We start from the raw sequence: 16704 nt of genomic DNA, 5'->3' as shown, positions 1-16704 counted from the left end.
AGGGCCTAAACACAACAACACCCCCCCCCCAAAAAAAAAAAAAAAAAACCCTGCTATTATCTGTATCTAGGCAGCCCGGTTATCCAGTGGTTAGCGTGTCGACGTCACAGTGCAGAGGTACCGGGTTCAATTCCAGCTCTGGCCTCCCTGTGTGGTGTTTGCATGTTCTCCCCGGGCCTGCGTGGATTTTCTCCGGGTACTCCGGTTTCCTCCCACATCCCAAAAACATGCATGGCAGGGTGATTGAACACTCTAAATTGTCCCTCAGTGTGAGTGTGAGCGCAGGATGGTTGTTCGTCTCTGTGTGCCCTGCGACTGGCTGGCAACCGGTTCAGGGCGTCCCCTGCAGACTGCCCGAAGATGGCTGGGATAGGCTCCAGCAACCCCCGCGGCCCTTGTGAGGATATAGCGGATCGGAAAATGGATGGATGGATATTTGTATCGAAAGACAGATGTCGATTTTCTTTCTGCTTTCAAGTGCTTGCTGATAGAGATTCAGTCACTTGCCAGCTGCACTGCATTAAAGCCCATTCATTCCGGGAGCATCTGCCCATCAACCAATAGCTCACATGAACACCAAGACGTGAGAAAAATGCTTTTTTTTTTTCCTAATTATCCATCCATCCATCCATTTTCTAATCCACTTTATCCTCACAAGGGTCGCGGGGCGTGCTGGAGCCTATCCCAGCTGTCTCCGGGCAGTAGGCAGGGGACACCGTGAACCGGTTGCCAGCCAAACGCAGGGCACACAGAGACGAACAACCATCCGTGCTCACACTCACACCTAGGGACAATTTAGAGTGTTTCATTAACCTGCCATGCATGTTTTTGGAATGTGGGAGCAGAGCGGAGTACCCAGAGAAAACCCACGCAGGCACGGGAAGAACATGCAAACCCCACACAGGAAGGCCGAAGCTGGAATTGATCCCAAGACATCTGCACTGTGAGGTCAACGCGCTAACCACTCGACCACCGGGCCGCATGTGATAAATTAACAGTTGCTTGAATATTTATAATGATTGTAAAATATGCTAAATTCCGTTAGCCCCTGCGTCACATTTCACGTTCCATATTAGCATTAAGCGAGTGGTCCTTCGTCAGATGAAAGGACATGGCTCAGTTTAATATCTTGGTGCTTAAATATAGAGCGTTTGATTCTCTTTTGTTTTATGTTGGAGTTTCACAAGAAACAACGTGCAATGATTAAAAAAAAAAAAAAAAAAACAGCTTGAAGCAAGCACACTTATTATTAGAGGAAAAAAAACACGATTAATAAATAAGACAAGACAGGACAAGACCCATCAGATCAAATTTTTCCGAAAGGCAACTAGTGATAAATCTAGCGACTCTTTTTGTCAATGAGGGTGGATATTTATGCCAGGGCCACGTGTGTGTTACATACCGTGATTGGGTAATGCCACAGGATACATCTCTTTGAGCAGGTCGCCAAGGGTGTGAGCGTCTCCTTCAGGTGAAACGGGACGAAAGAGTTTCTGGATGAAGGGTCTGTCACTCATCGTCTGTAAATGAATTAAGAGTTGAAAAGGGTCATATGACAGGAAAAATATTTTTTTTTTCCTTTTTTTGGACACAAACCATATCTGGAAGACCCGCCAATCCATGTTGGAAAATAAACAACCGTATAAATCTTCTCTTATCTGCAAAAAATTGCCCCACATGAGTGTCTTTATTCTTGGCAGCTAGACTGGGTGAACAGCCACCACTTTTAATAAGAGTTAAACTAAACAGAAGTGCGATCATGTCCAAGACAACAAGCTAATTCGAGTTGCAGTTTGCACAGATGTTGGACATACATGAGTCTCAGTCAGCTGCAGTTTTCAGAGAGGAGAAACAATATTCTGATGGTCTGCATACATATGTGGTGCCGTCCTTTGTGTTCGAACAGCTATTGCTTAACATTGTGATGCGGCACGGATGGTATTCGTTAGACCGTCTGTAGTGTTTTACGTTTGTCAGCTTTCAGTAAAATGGACTTACATGAGCCTAACGTATGTGGTTGTTTTATATACACATTGCATAATTCTTTTTGTTTTATGTTTAGCTTGACGTTAAACCAACTCGGGTTGCAAAAAAACGCCCACACCCCCACCCAAAAAAAAAAAAAAAAAACCCTGCTATTATCTGTATCTAGGCAGCCCGGTTATCCAGTGGTTAGCGTGTCGACGTCACAGTGCAGAGGTACCGGGTTCAATTCCAGCTCTGGCCTCCCTGTGTGGTGTTTGCATGTTCTCCCCGGGCCTGCGTGGATTTTCTCCGGGTACTCCGGTTTCCTCCCACATCCCAAAAACATGCATGGCAGGGTGATTGAACACTCTAAATTGTCCCTCAGTGTGAGTGTGAGCGCAGGATGGTTGTTCGTCTCTGTGTGCCCTGCGACTGGCTGGCAACCGGTTCAGGGCGTCCCCTGCAGACTGCCCGAAGATGGCTGGGATAGGCTCCAGCAACCCCCGCGGCCCTTGTGAGGATATAGCGGATCGGAAAATGGATGGATGGATATTTGTATCGAAAGACAGATGTCGATTTTCTTTCTGCTTTCAAGTGCTTGCTGATAGAGATTCAGTCACTTGCCAGCTGCACTGCATTAAAGCCCATTCATTCCGGGAGCATCTGCCCATCAACCAATAGCTCACATGAACACCAAGACGTGAGAAAAATGCTTTTTTTTTTTCCTGCACAGCCACGCCCACGTCCTGGATTACACCTGTTCTGCGGAAGGCGATTCCACCGAGTATTCCGGCATGCGTGCAAATGACTCATCCCACATTTGACGTTGCAAAGATGACGTTGCAAGAGCTGGAAGGATGAAAGGCGACACGGGGAAAGTCCTGGGTGCTGAAAAACCGAGGAGGGAGCAGATTGGAAGCGACGTGATGAGGCATCGTCGGCATTTTTGCTGCAGATGTGAGAGTCGATGGAGATGCTGCGGTGTTGCGCAGATCTTCATTAGTCTGGAAATCATCAGACGTGTTTACTGGGCAGCATCGGAACACCACTGGCTCGGCCTCAAGGTGAAATGAATCATGGTAATCACGTAGCGCTTATTGATTCTACGCCGAGGGCTTAAGAGTTCAGCAGAATTTTTTCCCATTTCACAAGCCAAACGCTTCCACTGTCACGGAAACCAAGAAACTAACCGGACAGTATTTTGACGCTCTCATGTAGCCGGAGAAGTGAAGCAAGCAAATATGTAGATGGCGCGAAATTTCGACCCTGTTTCATTGAATACAAAGCAATTGTTCTGATGTATGAATGACCAGTGGACAAGCATTTCATTTTTCTGCCGGTCACTCCACGTTGGTGGCATAGACAGATGAGTCGAGATGCATTATTTGTAGTAAATAAGTAAAAATGTTCTAAAAAAAAAAAAAACAAAACAGCTTGAAGCAAGCACACTTATTATTAGAGGAAAAAAAACACGATTAATAAATAAGACAAGACAGGACAAGACCCATCAGATCAAATTTTTCCGAAAGGCAACTAGTGATAAATCTAGCGACTCTTTTTGTCAATGAGGGTGGATATTTATGCCAGGGCCACGTGTGTGTTACATACCGTGATTGGGTAATGCCACAGGATACATCTCTTTGAGCAGGTCGCCAAGGGTGTGAGCGTCTCCTTCAGGTGAAACGGGACGAAAGAGTTTCTGGATGAAGGGTCTGTCACTCATCGTCTGTAAATGAATTAAGAGTTGAAAAGGGTCATATGACAGGAAAAATATTTTTTTTTTCCTTTTTTTGGACACAAACCATATCTGGAAGACCCGCCAATCCATGTTGGAAAATAAACAACCGTATAAATCTTCTCTTATCTGCAAAAAATTGCCCCACATGAGTGTCTTTATTCTTGGCAGCTAGACTGGGTGAACAGCCACCACTTTTAATAAGAGTTAAACTAAACAGAAGTGCGATCATGTCCAAGACAACAAGCTAATTCGAGTTGCAGTTTGCACAGATGTTGGACATACATGAGTCTCAGTCAGCTGCAGTTTTCAGAGAGGAGAAACAATATTCTGATGGTCTGCATACATATGTGGTGCCGTCCTTTGTGTTCGAACAGCTATTGCTTAACATTGTGATGCGGCACGGATGGTATTCGTTAGACCGTCTGTAGTGTTTTACGTTTGTCAGCTTTCAGTAAAATGGACTTACATGAGCCTAACGTATGTGGTTGTTTTATATACACATTGCATAATTCTTTTTGTTTTATGTTTAGCTTGACGTTAAACCAACTCGGGTTGCAAAAAAACAAAAACAAAAACAAAAAAAAAAACAGCTTGACAAATTGCTCACTATCTGCCAGACTGCTGGTGCAAAAAAAAAAAAAATTGAAGAAAAAGGGCCTGAATGACAGCTCATACCCCCACCCAAAAAAAAAAAAAAAACCCTGCTATTATCTGTATCTAGGCAGCCCGGTTATCCAGTGGTTAGCGTGTCGACGTCACAGTGCAGAGGTACCGGGTTCAATTCCAGCTCTGGCCTCCCTGTGTGGAAGGAGCTTGCATGTTCTCCCAGGGCCCGCGTGGGTGTTCTCTGGGTACTCCGGTTTCCTCCCACATTCCAAAAACATGCTTGGTAGGCTGACTGAACACTCTAACTTGTCCCTAGGTGTGAGTGTGAGCGCCGATGGTTGTTCGTCTGTGTGTGCCTTGCGATTGGCTGGCAACCAGTTCAGGATGTAACCTGCCTGCTGCCCGAAGACGGCTGGGAGAGGCTCAAGCACGCCCGCGACTCTTCGTGAGGAAAAGCGGATCAGAAAATGGATGGACGGTTTCCCGTCATTTGCCAGTCATCAACCTCTGTCAGTGACTGACTGACTGAAGGACTTTCTGTCAGGACTGACAGAATGCTTATCTCTGATTATACTGCTTGCTGGTTGGTATGGTACATTCACCAGAAAGAGCAGCTCAATGCCCATTGAATTATCAGGTCATGCAAACTTTTCACTGTTATTGAGTGAGTTAGTAAACTATTTAGTGTCATGCACCATTAAAGATGCCTAGCCCACAAAGCCCTATTAGACACATAACCAGACAATAGGCAGACATTCACAGATATATCAAACAAAAAGAGTCCCCATTATGTCGCATCTAAGCACGTTACAGAAACTGAACCAAATAAAATGGCTTATAGCCTACTTGAGTCTTTTTTCCTCTGACATTGAAAACAAAAATACAGGCACATGAGACAGTTTACAAAATAATTGTCACCTCGAGTTATGATGCCGTGAACAATATAAGAGTTATACAGGCAATAAACATTTAGAAAGAGCAATACTGGTGAGTATTTTTTTTTCATTAAAAAAAAAAAAATGGAGGCATCGTCGGTGTTTGTGCTGCAGATGTGATAGTCGATGGAGATGCTGCGGTGTTGCGCAGATCTTCATTAGTCTGGAAATCATCAGACGTGTTTACTGGGCAGCATCGGAACACCACTGGCTCGGCCTCAAGGTGAAATGAATCATGGTAATCACGTAGCGCTTATTGATTCTACGCCGAGGGCTTAAGAGTTCAGCAGAATTTTTTCCCATTTCACAAGCCAAACGCTTCCACTGTCACGGAAACCAAGAAACTAACCGGACAGTATTTTGACGCTCTCATGTAGCCGGAGAAGTGAAGCAAGCAAATATGTAGATGGCGCGAAATTTCGACCCTGTTTCATTGAATACAAAGCAATTGTTCTGATGTATGAATGACCAGTGGACAAGCATTTCATTTTTCTGCCGGTCACTCCACGTTGGTGGCATAGACAGATGAGTCGAGATGCATTATTTGTAGTAAATAAGTAAAAATGTTCTTTCTAGAGCAGGGGTCCCCAACCTTTTTTGCCCCACGGACCGGTTTAAGTCAGACAATATTTTCAGGGACCGGCATTTAAGGTGTGGCGGATTTATACAACAAAATAATATGGTATGAGCTGCATGAAAACTGTGGTGTTTTCGAAATATAATAATAAACACAAGGAGCGTCTAATCTGGTCGCAACACTCTTATCGCTATGGTAATGTTTAATGCCTTCAAAATACGATGCAACGCAAATTCAAAGTGCATGAAAATGATGACTCACCACAGCCCCGAGCTTGATTTTCTGCAATCACAGTCCCATCTCGGGGTAATAGGAGACAATGACACCTCAAGTGTGTGGTTTATGTCCAGTCTACTTCGTAATTTTGTTTTAGTCACCGTTGCTGCAGAAATTCCCCACCTCACACAGGCAGGATGTCGAAAATAGCAACAGTGCTATTGTGGCGATCTCAGAGTATTCAGACATAACTTTAATCCAGTTGTCTCGAACGTACTTTTAAGGCCGCCGTCATTTGCGATCTCCAAGCAGCTTTTTTATTCATTTTGCGGGCTTCAGCGTTTTTGTTTTTGAGCGTCATCGTTCACGTGACCGAGAAGTGTGGCTTGACGTGAGTCAAGCGTGACACGGACGGATGTAACGGAGAATCCGGTAATTTTTCAAAATAAAACATCTTTCGTATTCCGAAATAAATAAAACGGAAATAAGGCAAGTTCTTTCTGTGCGGCCCGGTACCAAATGCCCTGCGGACCGGTACCGGTCCGCGGACCGGCGGTTGGGGACCCCTGTTCTAGAGCACTAAAAAAAAAGTGCTGTAAAATGAATATTGAAAAGAAAAATCATAAAATAAGAAAAACAAAAACAAATGAAACATTCGTTTCTTTTCAAACAAATCTCGGGGCTTTTTCATGATGTGCTTGGTTGTATAATTTCACATGTGATGAGTGGTCAGCTACTCCAGACACAAAGCGTTTCATATACAGCACGAGACATGATTAAAAAGTAATCTTTCCATCCTATGTTCCTTTTGAAGAAAAAAAAAATAGAAATAGCTCTCAGTCTGAAGCAATGCCGTTTTGCACAACAGTAAAGTGCAACCACAATAGAATAGACTTAAAACACTGTAATATGCACATAGGGAGGCGTACGGTATGTATGGCTTTAAATTTGCCATATGTAGTATGCGATGGGACTCACAATAACACCAAGAATAAAATTTTGTGCTCCACTACTGGAAAGTAGTTTGTGTATTACTCCAATTTCATCTGTCCGTTTTAAGCAACGGACACGACGACAAAGATTTCACTCTTTTCCCCAAATGCAATTCCATATCGTCGTATATTTTTATCAGGGCGGCACAAGTCTGAAACAGCCGACCTTGGAATTTAAGAGAACTTTCTCAGGTGACGATCCGAGGTTGAACTACTTCCAGGTTGTACTACTTCTGCTCACCGGAATTAACCTCCAGTTACCCACGTTCCCAATGAGTACAAACATTCTAGAAAATTGATTGACGGAGTAATAGTTTAGTTTAGTGACACTAATTTAACGTGTCCCAGCTGAAACTGATTGATGATGTCGTCCCGTCGCGGTCCAGTTCCGTTCATGAATAAGAGCCGCTGCTGTGTCATCGAGCTGAAGATTTTGGCCAGAGCCAGAGGAGCTAGTCTTCCATCTTCGCGGCATTGACCTGATCGCACCTTGTCGACACCCAACCCGAGGTGTCAAACAAGAGCCCCGGGGACACACGATAGGCTCTAATCATGAGAGACGTGAAAAGGAAACCAGTAAGCAGCGGGATCAGGTGACCAGGCGGTAACTACACACCGCCGAGCAGCCGGACGAAGGTGGCGAAGTTGGCGTGGAAGGCGTCGAAGCCAACGTTCATGTTACACAGAAAGATTGACTCATCCACGCCAGTGGAAGGCTGTGCATTTGCTACCTGCGACATAAAAGATGTAATCCACCTTTTTATATCACCACTATCACGTCGCTGCTGAAAATAGGCAACTTGCGCACCTGCAACACGCAGTTAGCTAACAAGCTATGCTGATGCATTGAAATTGCATCTTCCCTTTGGATAGTCCGCTGGTGTGGCCGCTTTACAGTGCCTCATTGTGCGCATATCATGAAGAGAAAGAGGTCATATAAAAACTAGCGTGTTGACGGGTTTGGAGCTGGCATGTCTGCTTTAGAGCGCCTCATTGTCGCGGCCTGCAAAAAGCCACGCGATGACGCTTTGGGATATATTCCAGCCACCGAAGGCTTTAAGCGGATACATTTTCGAGGCTCAAACGTGTAGTTGTGTGGAGGCAAAAGAAAGTTGCTGTACCAAGTGGCATCCGGTTGAAAACTCATAGTTGTCGTATTTGACAACTGACAGAGGGACGAAGCATGGTTACTATGCATTTAGCAGAGATTCTGACCGTGTTTGACAACAGAGAGCATGGCTTCATTTTCACAAGGCATGGCCCTGTCAGGATTTTTCCAATGTATGGAAACCGAGAGGTCAGGCAGTGTACAACTGTGCCAGTATCTGGAGTTTTGTCCACTTGATATTCTTTTTTTTTTTTGCCATGACAAAACGGACGTGTTTTTGCTGGCCTGGTCAATGCTTCTGATTGAGTTTAGGCCAGCAGAGAAGGCCTTGCTGTCCGTGACGGTCACCACAGATCCACAGCAATCCTGGCCTTGGTGTAGCAGGGAGAGTGCGTTAAGTGACAGCGACTTGGATGCATTTTTAAAATGTGGTGTGGCCCATGAATAATACACTATATAAGACTATTGTTTCCGCGAGGTGATGAAGACACTTTCTTTTGAGCCCTCCTGACACCTTAGCTGGCCGGGCGGCACATGGCGACACCAGCGCGGTGGCGTCGCCCTCACTCGGTGAAAAGAGCAGCGCAACTCAACACGTCACCTAATTGGCGGCGAAGGGGATTCAATCCGCCGAAGTGATGGCCAAATAATGGGGACGGAGAAATGGCGCTGTCAATCAAGAGTTGTTTCCACTGAACTTTGAGCCCGTCCATCCATTGGCGAATTAAAATTCCACACACTTTTCTTTGCTTGTGGAGGCTCTCAGTCGTACAGGAAAGTTCCATCGTAGAAAGGGTTCTGTCAGTCGTCATCTGTACCTGTGGGTAAAAAACAAAAAAAAGCAAAAAAACAAAAAAAGCAAAAAAAGCAAAAAAGCAAAAAAAGCAAAAAATGCCTCAACCAAAAAGCGTTAGAGCCAGGGTACGTAGCCAAAAATTTACAACTGAACTATGTCCTTAAAATTCTCAACCAAAGAATCAGACGACTGAACGCAAATATTAAAGATCTCAACAAAAGAGCAGAAGAGATTCGGCAAAAATTGAAACAAATGGTGTCAGAAGAGATTTTCCAAAAGATTTTAGAATTCACCAAATACTACTTTGTAGATTTCCCTTAACTGCAACATTTTATGCTAATTTTACTGCAACATTTTATGCTAATTTTCATTCAACAAAATGAGGTTCGGGTGAAAATGTTGGTTTAAATATACAACATTTCATTTTTTATGTGACAGTTTAAAATAAACTTCAATTTAGAGTCGCTGGGAGAGACAAAGTTTTCTTCTCCTGCTTGTTTTCTTGAAAGCGAGAAAATGAGAACAGGTGCCAAGGAAAACTTCTCAAGGGGTTTTAGGTTAAGTTTATATGCGTTCAAAGCAGGGTGATGGAGAAAGCTATTAAAAACATACGCTGCATTTGTTTTCTCTCCTATCTCAGGTCTGGAATACCCCCACAGTGAGAAACAGCGCTTTACTGTACAGGTAAAGCCAATTATAAACAAAAGTCGAGTCTGATTCAGGTTAGGTTGCATTCAGCATCTGATTGAACAGATGCCAGTAGACTGATAATGATCTGTAATGCGGTTTAAGGAATGACTCCAACACAGCAGAGACATGGAATGAATTATTTTGAAACCTAAAATAACTTTGTGTCGTGTTCCTGTTAGCGACGGGATGGATTGCAACATGTCTACATCGTCCATTGACGGTCACGGCCGTGTTAGAGATCCTTACAGTAAAACGTGGCATGACGTCCTCATCACCTGTTGCCTTTGGCATCTTCACACACAAGAGAGCGTGGGGAGCATTCCCGTGTGTTGTAATTGTCTGCGGAGTCACCCCACCGCCCCCCTTCTTCGTCTAAACTAGCCATTACCAGATATCTGGGAGGCAATAAACATGCATTCTTCCAAGGACGCAGCTTCCAGAGAGGCAGGTGAGTTCAACGGGGGTGTTGATGCGGTGATTAACCGCTGAGTCACATAGCGGGAACATGGAGGCGTACCTGTTTAGCAGACAATATTGGTGCCATTCTTTGACATGGCAGGACAACCATTAATACATTGGATGAAATTCAGTTATGATTTGGCCATAAAGGTGAAAGAAATTTATCATTTTATTTTTTTTAAGTTTTTTTAAATGTAAAAGAAAAACAACAACAACAAAACACAAATTACAATTTGAATTTACTTCCAGCAAATGGCAAAAACTGCGAATAATTGACACCCCCTAACCAGCAAAGTTTATTGTTGCCTCTTGATGCAACAAAATTGAAGAAAAGCACTACTTTTATCAAAATAAAGCTCCTCAACTAATGTCAACATAATTCCTTGGCACCAATATGAAACAAAATGGGTAGAAAGCAATTCTTTTATCGCTTTTAGCATGAGCGCAAAAACAGCGGCTGACATGAGTCGGTCAATCAACTGCTCCAAAAGTAAGATTTTCATTTTTAAAGGATCGCCTCACATCAGAGGGAGCACAGTGTGACTAACTGTGGTCAATATGTCTGCTTCACAGTCAAGAGGTTCCGGGTACGAAAGCTCTTCTCGTAAGCAACTCTGACCCATCAATGACAAAAAAAATTCGATGAAACACGTAAAGTGAGACGAATGCTCAAAACAGTAGACATCCGTTGGCAGCTGAAGTAAAAGGACAGAAACAAGATGTGCTTTATCAGCGTCCGCACCTCACTCACCAGAATGAAAAGTGTACGTGATGGCCGCCAGGCGTCTTTGTCGCCACCACGGCTGCAGGCCAGACGGAAATGAGCCCTCTGTTATTTGGACTCTGCGTTGTCATTAATTCTGTCTGCATCAAACGCAGCACATGTTATTTACACTAAAGACCACAATCTGCCTTTGAAGGACGCCAAGCATGTGTTTGCCTGTGTCTGCGTATGCGTGCGCGTGTGCGCGCGCACAACTCGCCTCCTCTAAAGTCATGCATGGTGACTTCTGAGGGCCAGACGGCTTTGTTCTTGAATTTCTGCTGTCTTCTTGCGTCCATGTTCACTTTCTCCACACTCGCGTCATGTCACGACACGTCGGCCGAGCTAAACACCGGATTTTTTTTTTCTCCCCGACGTGCGGATGACGACTGACAGAACCCTTTCTACGACACACTTTTGGTTGTTTGTAACAGGACTTGAAATGGCCTCACGCAAGAGAAGAGACGCCATTGATTGCTTGATCTGATGATCGCATACTCGTAAAAAAAAAAAAAAAAAAAAAAAAAGGTACAAAAGCGCAGTATGCCAACAGCAACACAGAACTGTCTTACCCAACTGCACATCTATATAAACATTGTTTGCCAATTTAGTGAACTACAATCCCTCCAAAGGTTGTCAAGTATAGGCACGGCTACGAGTGTCATTTCAATCTTATCGCTGACCAAACGGTAAGAAAACAAAAGGCGCAACAAGCATATTCGTTCACGAACTGCCATTGTCCACAATTTACGGAAAGTAACTTAACACAGAGGAGCTAACAGCAACCGACAGTGCTACACCCTGAGCCAGTGACAGCTGTTGACTGCCACGTTGTTCAACAGGCCAGGACGGGCAGGCATTTTAAAAGGATAGCACTTTCAAAGTCACAAATACTACAGAGTAGAATGTGAGTATGGTGACCCCAGGTGGGCAAAAATAATATTCACATGCATATTTTGTACTGGCATAATGTATCGAGTTAAAAAAAAAAGTCACTACTTTGTAGATTTCCCTTAACTGCAACATTTTATGCTAATTTTACTGCAACATTTTATGCTAATTTTCATTCAACAAAATGAGGTTCGGGTGAAAATGTTGGTTTAAATATACAACATTTCATTTTTTATGTGACAGTTTAAAATAAACTTCAATTTAGAGTCGCTGGGAGAGACAAAGTTTTCTTCTCCTGCTTGTTTTCTTGAAAGCGAGAAAATGAGAACAGGTGCCAAGGAAAACTTCTCAAGGGGTTTTAGGTTAAGTTTATATGCGTTCAAAGCAGGGTGATGGAGAAAGCTATTAAAAACATACGCTGCATTTGTTTTCTCTCCTATCTCAGGTCTGGAATACCCCCACAGTGAGAAACAGCGCTTTACTGTACAGGTAAACCCAATTATAAACAAAAGTCGAGTCTGATTCAGGTTAGGTTGCATTCAGCATCTGATTGAACAGATGCCAGTAGACTGATAATGATCTGTAATGCGGTTTAAGGAATGACTCCAACACAGCAGAGACATGGAATGAATTATTTTGAAACCTAAAATAACTTTGTGTCGTGTTCCTGTTAGCGACGGGATGGATTGCAACATGTCTACATCGTCCATTGACGGTCACGGCCGTGTTAGAGATCCTTACAGTAAAACGTGGCATGACGTCCTCATCACCTGTTGCCTTTGGCATCTTCACACACAAGAGAGCGTGGGGAGCATTCCCGTGTGTTGTAATTGTCTGCGGAGTCACCCCACCGCCCCCCTTCTTCGTCTAAACTAGCCATTACCAGATATCTGGGAGGCAATAAACATGCATTCTTCCAAGGACGCAGCTTCCAGAGAGGCGGGTGAGTTCCACGGGGGTGTTGATGCGGTGATTAACCGCTGAGTCACATAGCGGGAACATGGAGGCGTACCTGTTTAGCAGACAATATTGGTGCCATTCTTTGACATGGCAGGACAACCATTAATACATTGGATGAAATTCAGTTATGATTTGGCCATAAAGGTGAAAGAAATTTATCATTTTATTTTTTTTATTTTTTTTTAAGTTTTTTTAAATGTAAAAGAAAAACAACAACAACAAAACACAAATTACAATTTGAATTTACCTCCAGCAAATGGCAAAAACTGCGAATAATTGACACCCCCTAACCAGCAAAGTTTATTGTTGCCTCTTGATGCAACAAAATTGAAGAAAAGCACTACTTTTATCAAAATAAAGCTCCTCAACTAATGTCAACATAATTCCTTGGCACCAATATGAAACAAAATGGGTAGAAAGCAATTCTTTTATCGCTTTTAGCATGAGCGCAAAAACAGCGGCTGACATGAGTCGGTCAATCAACTGCTCCAAAAGTAAGATTTTCATTTTTAAAGGATCGCCTCACATCAGAGGGAGCACAGTGTGACTAACTGTGGTCAATATGTCTGCTTCACAGTCAAGAGGTTCCGGGTACGAAAGCTCTTCTCGTAAGCAACTCTGACCCATCAATGACAAAAAAAATTCGATGAAACACGTAAAGTGAGACGAATGCTCAAAACAGTAGACATCCGTTGGCAGCTGAAGTAAAAGGACAGAAACAAGATGTGCTTTATCAGCGTCCGCACCTCACTCACCAGAATGAAAAGTGTACGTGATGGCCGCCAGGCGTCTTTGTCGCCACCACGGCTGCAGGCCAGACGGAAATGAGCCCTCTGTTATTTGGACTCTGCGTTGTCATTAATTCTGTCTGCATCAAACGCAGCACATGTTATTTACACTAAAGACCACAATCTGCCTTTGAAGGACGCCAAGCATGTGTTTGCCTGTGTCTGCGTATGCGTGCGCGTGTGCGCGCGCACAACTCGCCTCCTCTAAAGTCATGCATGGTGACTTCTGAGGGCCAGACGGCTTTGTTCTTGAATTTCTGCTGTCTTCTTGCGTCCATGTTCACTTTCTCCACACTCGCGTCATGTCACGACACGTCGGCCGAGCTAAACACCGGATTTTTTTTTTCTCCCCGACGTGCGAGAACGGCGAGCGTCTGCACGGAAACATCTGAATGGATTGAGTGAACGCGTGCCAGCCAGGACGACTGGCAGTGCTTGTTCGTGATGGGGACTGTAAATATTGAGCGGTGCGTCTCTAGAAACCTGTCACATGATCTATTTTTGGCTTTTCTTCAACGCACCAAAATTGTGCTTTTTGTTCATTCCTGTGTTTTTAATGAGCTCCATTTTATTTATTTATCTTTTTATTTGACTGCGATCGAGTCGACTTTGCGCTCCTCCGATCCCAAATTATGTTTGTTTCCAGATTTATAATACATATTCGATTTGTATCCAAAGTTCAAGATCCCTGGTCTGGATGGACCAACTGAATATTTCCAGAGAACATCTCACTCACGTTCTTTCACTTTGTGTTCCGTTGCGTGTAAATATTTAGCATCTAGTTTCCAAAACAACGGAAAGTTTGGAGTCATGCACTGAGAGGTCTTGGCAACCGACAGTGCTACACCCTGAGCCAGTGACAGCTGTTGACTGCCACGTTGTTCAACAGGCCAGGACGGGCAGGCATTTTAAAAGGATAGCACTTTCAAAGTCACAAATACTACAGAGTAGAATGTGAGTATGGTGACCCCAGGTGGGCAAAAATAATATTCACATGCATATTTTGTACTGGCATAATGTATCGAGTTAAAAAAAAAAGTCACTACTTTGTAGATTTCCCTTAACTGCAACATTTTATTGATCAATCATGGCAAACAACAAAGCATCACATCTGCATCCCTGGCTGACAGTATTTTGAGCCAGTGGGCCGACAACGAGAGTGAGGGGCTTTTCCCAACACCGCAAACGTCCTGATACTCAAAGCACAGCTTGTTTTTCCAAGACAAATCTGTTCCACATTCTCGCTCGGATTTGTTGTGACTCTTTAGTGACCGCTGGGCATCAAAAGGATTTATGGTTATATTCCCGAATGTGGGAGCCGTCAACTTCCTGGTTGCTTCCACGCAACGCAACATTACAGATTTCTCAAATCAAGGCAAAACATGCTTGTTCTCTATCTTGCCAGACAGTTTTGGGGGAAGAGCACGAAACTTGCGTCTAGCATTTTTTTTTTAATGTTACTGTATAAACAAAAGTCGAGTCTGATTCAGGTTAGGTTGCATTCAGCATCTGATTGAACAGATGCCAGTAGACTGATAATGATCTGTAATGCGGTTTAAGGAATGACTCCAACACAGCAGAGACATGGAATGAATTATTTTGAAACCTAAAATAACTTTGTGTCGTGTTCCTGTTAGCGACGGGATGGATTGCAACATGTCTACATCGTCCATTGACGGTCACGGCCGTGTTAGAGATCCTTACAGTAAAACGTGGCATGACGTCCTCATCACCTGTTGCCTTTGGCATCTTCACACACAAGAGAGCGTGGGGAGCATTCCCGTGTGTTGTAATTGTCTGCGGAGTCACCCCACCGCCCCCCTTCTTCGTCTAAACTAGCCATTACCAGATATCTGGGAGGCAATAAACATGCATTCTTCCAAGGACGCAGCTTCCAGAGAGGCGGGTGAGTTCCACGGGGGTGTTGATGCGGTGATTAACCGCTGAGTCACATAGCGGGAACATGGAGGCGTACCTGTTTAGCAGACAATATTGGTGCCATTCTTTGACATGGCAGGACAACCATTAATACATTGGATGAAATTCAGTTATGATTTGGCCATAAAGGTGAAAGAAATTTATCATTTTATTTTTTTTAAGTTTTTTTAAATGTAAAAGAAAAACAACAACAACAAAACACAAATTACAATTTGAATTTACTTCCAGCAAATGGCAAAAACTGCGAATAATTGACACCCCCTAACCAGCAAAGTTTATTGTTGCCTCTTGATGCAACAAAATTGAAGAAAAGCACTACTTTTATCAAAATAAAGCTCCTCAACTAATGTCAACATAATTCCTTGGCACCAATATGAAACAAAATGGGTAGAAAGCAATTCTTTTATCGCTTTTAGCATGAGCGCAAAAACAGCGGCTGACATGAGTCGGTCAATCAACTGCTCCAAAAGTAAGATTTTCATTTTTAAAGGATCGCCTCACATCAGAGGGAGCACAGTGTGACTAACTGTGGTCAATATGTCTGCTTCACAGTCAAGAGGTTCCGGGTACGAAAGCTCTTCTCGTAAGCAACTCTGACCCATCAATGACAAAAAAAATTCGATGAAACACGTAAAGTGAGACGAATGCTCAAAACAGTAGACATCCGTTGGCAGCTGAAGTAAAAGGACAGAAACAAGATGTGCTTTATCAGCGTCCGCACCTCACTCACCAGAATGAAAAGTGTACGTGATGGCCGCCAGGCGTCTTTGTCGCCACCACGGCTGCAGGCCAGACGGAAATGAGCCCTCTGTTATTTGGACTCTGCGTTGTCATTAATTCTGTCTGCATCAAACGCAGCACATGTTATTTACACTAAAGACCACAATCTGCCTTTGAAGGACGCCAAGCATGTGTTTGCCTGTGTCTGCGTATGCGTGCGCGTGTGCGCGCGCACAACTCGCCTCCTCTAAAGTCATGCATGGTGACTTCTGAGGGCCAGACGGCTTTGTTCTTGAATTTCTGCTGTCTTCTTGCGTCCATGTTCACTTTCTCCACACTCGCGTCATGTCACGACACGTCGGCCGAGCTAAACACCGGATTTTTTTTTTCTCCCCGACGTGCGAGAACGGCGAGCGTCTGCACGGAAACATCTGAATGGATTGAGTGAACGCGTGCCAGCCAGGACGACTGGCAGTGCTTGTTCGTGATGGGGACTGTAAATATTGAGCGGTGCGTCTCTAGAAACCTGTCACATGATCTATTTTTGGCTTTTCTTCAACGC

The 16704-nt window shown here is 43.8% G+C and overlaps 1 protein-coding gene across 2 annotated transcripts in view; it reads right to left on the bottom strand.

Annotated features, from left to right (window-relative positions):
* Positions 1-16704, bottom strand: part of atg5 (ATG5 autophagy related 5 homolog (S. cerevisiae)) — a 39186-nt gene that overhangs the window by 6244 nt on the left and 16238 nt on the right. For both annotated transcript variants that reach the window (XM_019863828.1, XM_019863829.1), the window contains exon 7: positions 3574-3691. In XM_019863828.1, the coding sequence (XP_019719387.1) occupies positions 3574-3691 (118 nt within the window). The remainder of the gene's footprint in view (positions 1-3573; positions 3692-16704) is intronic.

This window comes from Hippocampus comes, unplaced genomic scaffold, assembly GCF_001891065.2.
Source record: "Hippocampus comes isolate QL1 unplaced genomic scaffold, H_comes_QL1_v1.1 scaffold249, whole genome shotgun sequence".
Taxonomy (NCBI): Eukaryota; Metazoa; Chordata; class Actinopteri; order Syngnathiformes; family Syngnathidae; genus Hippocampus; species Hippocampus comes.
Note: the sequence above shows the minus strand (reverse complement) of the source record. Positions and strands in the feature narration are given on the sequence as shown.